At 35.4% G+C, this 2,691-nt stretch overlaps 1 protein-coding gene across 1 annotated transcript; it reads left to right on the plus strand.

Annotated features, from left to right (window-relative positions):
* The first annotated feature begins 247 nt into the window (after positions 1 to 247).
* On the plus strand, positions 248 to 2,481 carry LOC145042216 (Homeodomain-like superfamily protein). Its single transcript, XM_078990599.1, has 2 exons — positions 248 to 677; positions 1,556 to 2,481. Exons 1-2 carry the CDS (start codon positions 319 to 321, stop codon positions 2,370 to 2,372), a joined length of 1,176 nt encoding a protein of 391 aa, XP_078846725.1. The 5' UTR covers positions 248 to 318; the 3' UTR covers positions 2,373 to 2,481.
* The last annotated feature ends 210 nt before the right edge of the window (positions 2,482 to 2,691 follow it).

The raw sequence follows: 2,691 nt of genomic DNA on the forward strand, positions 1-2,691 counted from the left end.
CATAGATGATCATTATTGCCCCACTCGATAAAAATGTTCACCATTGGTTGCAAGGGAAAGTCTTAACCCATTTTACCATGATGTGAACGATTTTGCAATTGGATTATGAAGGTCGGGAAAACTTTTCACGAATTAAAGAATAATTGTTTAACCTTATTGTGGTCGTTTTCATATCAGGGTCAGTTATGCACATTACAAGAAAAATGAAGGGGGTTATATTGCCTCTTTACACAAAATTTAACTTCGATTTTTACCCACACAAAAAGTCACCACCAATCCAGTCCGCAGCCGCTTTACCTTTTCACCCCCACGGGGCAAATGGAAGTGTTTACCGGCGACCATGGACTGCCAAGCGACGGCGTCCTCTTCCCAGATACACACTTATCTCCTTTCACTCTACCCACAACTGATGCCTTCACCGATCAGCATAAAATCTCAATCGACCACCACCATTTTCTTCCTCCGCAGCCGCCGCAAAAGCTCCGTCCAATAAGATGCAATGGGCGCAGTTTTACTGACTGTTGTGCTTCAGATCATCCTCTTGATACAAAGCCCGTTAGCTGGCAGCCGGAGGCTGAGTTCTATAATACAGAAATTGGCGATGGTAGTTTTATTCCCCCAAAGCCTTCTACTTTAGGTTTGTCATCTAAAGAATGTCAAACTGAGGCTGCATTAAGGTAACTTTTTTGTTGATATTTTCTTATCTTTTAAGTCATGTACACGATTTCATTTTTAGGTTTTACCCTGTTTGAGCTTTACTAAAGTGTTCCCGTTTACCACTATTTGCCTTAAATATTCTTCATAGACATAACATAGGGTTTTGACTGGAGTACGTTCGACATTTCTTTAGATAGTTGGAGAGAGATTCGTCAAATGGATGATTAATCCAAACTCGAATTCGAATAAACATTTATCCAACCTCATTAACATCAAGTATTCTAAAAGTGAGATCAATGAAAGATGAGGAAAAGAAAGTGTGCTCTGGATAACGTTACAGAGGAAATTCATATTTCTCGAGATGTTTTCTTTTAGTTCTCATGATTGATCTTTACACAGAAGATGTTGGCACTTGCAAGGTCTTTGAGTTTTTCACTATGCTAGCATTATATGCCATGAATTTCTTTTCTTGGTGGGAGAGGGTTTTGAGACAGGGGATTCTTGAAATTCCTTCTTAGTCCAAAAGAAAGTTTTGATTTTTCTCTCATAGAATTGGAAATTGTTGAATTAATGTGGAACTGATCCAATGGTTATCGAGCTTTGGAGTGTTCAGTGTTACAAGTTTCCCTTGTAATCTTGCTATGTTGAATTTGTGTTGTAGTTTTTGGGCTTTTACTATATCAGAATGGGAATTGCGTCTAACTTTTTTTCTTGTAGATTCAATTCATGCATTTCTTCTGATTATATGTTAGTATCAACAATCAGACTACTGGTAATGGTAAATCTTGTCCTCTATTCATGAGTGTCTGAGAGTTTTTTTTCCTGTTCATCAAGTTTAGAACTTTATGTTGGTTTCTTTGAGTATTACCAATTCGTCAACTCCATTCTCTTGTTTCAGTTCTTCAGATGAAAGCAGCAAACTTCAAGAACCCATTGAGGAACCCATAAACAAGAAGAAAAGGAAGAGAAAATCCAGGAAAAAACTCGAGTCATTCATCGAATCCATGATGAAAACAGTAATAGCAAAGCAAGAAGAAATGCACAAACAACTGATGGAGATTCTAGAACAGAAAGAAACCGAAAGAATCAAACGAGAAGAAACATGGAAAAAACAAGAACTCGAAAGGGCAAAACGGGAAGAACAAGCCAGAAAACAAGAAATATCCCGCAGCCTAGCTCTCATCACCTTCATTCAAAACTCATTAGGCCAAACCATCGAAATCCCAAACCCTAATCTTGATGCAACCCAAGAAAATCAAAATGAAGAAACTTGTAAATCTGATAATCCAGGTAATAATAATAATAATGATCAAGAACTCACATGTCATGATCCAATTGGTAGTAATCTTGAAGAACATGATCCATGTGATTCAAATATGAAAAGATGGCCAAAATCTGAAGTACAAGCACTGATAACAATTCGAGCTGCTTTGAATCAGAAGTTCACCGGAAAATGCCAGAGAGGTGGTGTTTGGGAGGAGGTGGCTGCCGGATTATCTGGTATGGGGTATAATCGGACTCCAAAAAAATGCAAAGAGAAATGGGATAATATCAACAAGTATTATAGAAGAACAATGGAGAATCGAAAGGAGAGTAGTGGAAAGAGTCAAGTGTGCACGTATTTTAATGAGTTGGAAATGTTGTATAAAACTGGATTTATTTCAGGGAATTCTCATGAAGAAGATCAAAATCAAACCACGAAGGAGTTGCACTAGGGATGTTGTATGAGAAGTCAAGAAGAAGATTTTTATATATGTATTACATTGTTGTTATTGGTGTATCAAATTTTGTAGACTTAAAGTTAAGGTAAAAAAGACTTATATATATATATATATATATATATATATATATATATATATATATATATATATATATATATATATATATATATATATATATATATATATATATATATATATATATATATATATATATATATACTAGTAGTGTATGAGATGTTGGTTCGAGTTGTGTAGACTTGAAAGGTAAAAACCAAAAAACTCATATTTAGTGTATGAGATGTTGGTTTAAATA

Source organism: Lactuca saligna, chromosome 4 (assembly GCF_052625555.1).
Source record: "Lactuca saligna cultivar CGN05327 chromosome 4, ASM5262555v1, whole genome shotgun sequence".
Lineage (NCBI taxonomy): Eukaryota > Viridiplantae > Streptophyta > Magnoliopsida > Asterales > Asteraceae > Lactuca > Lactuca saligna.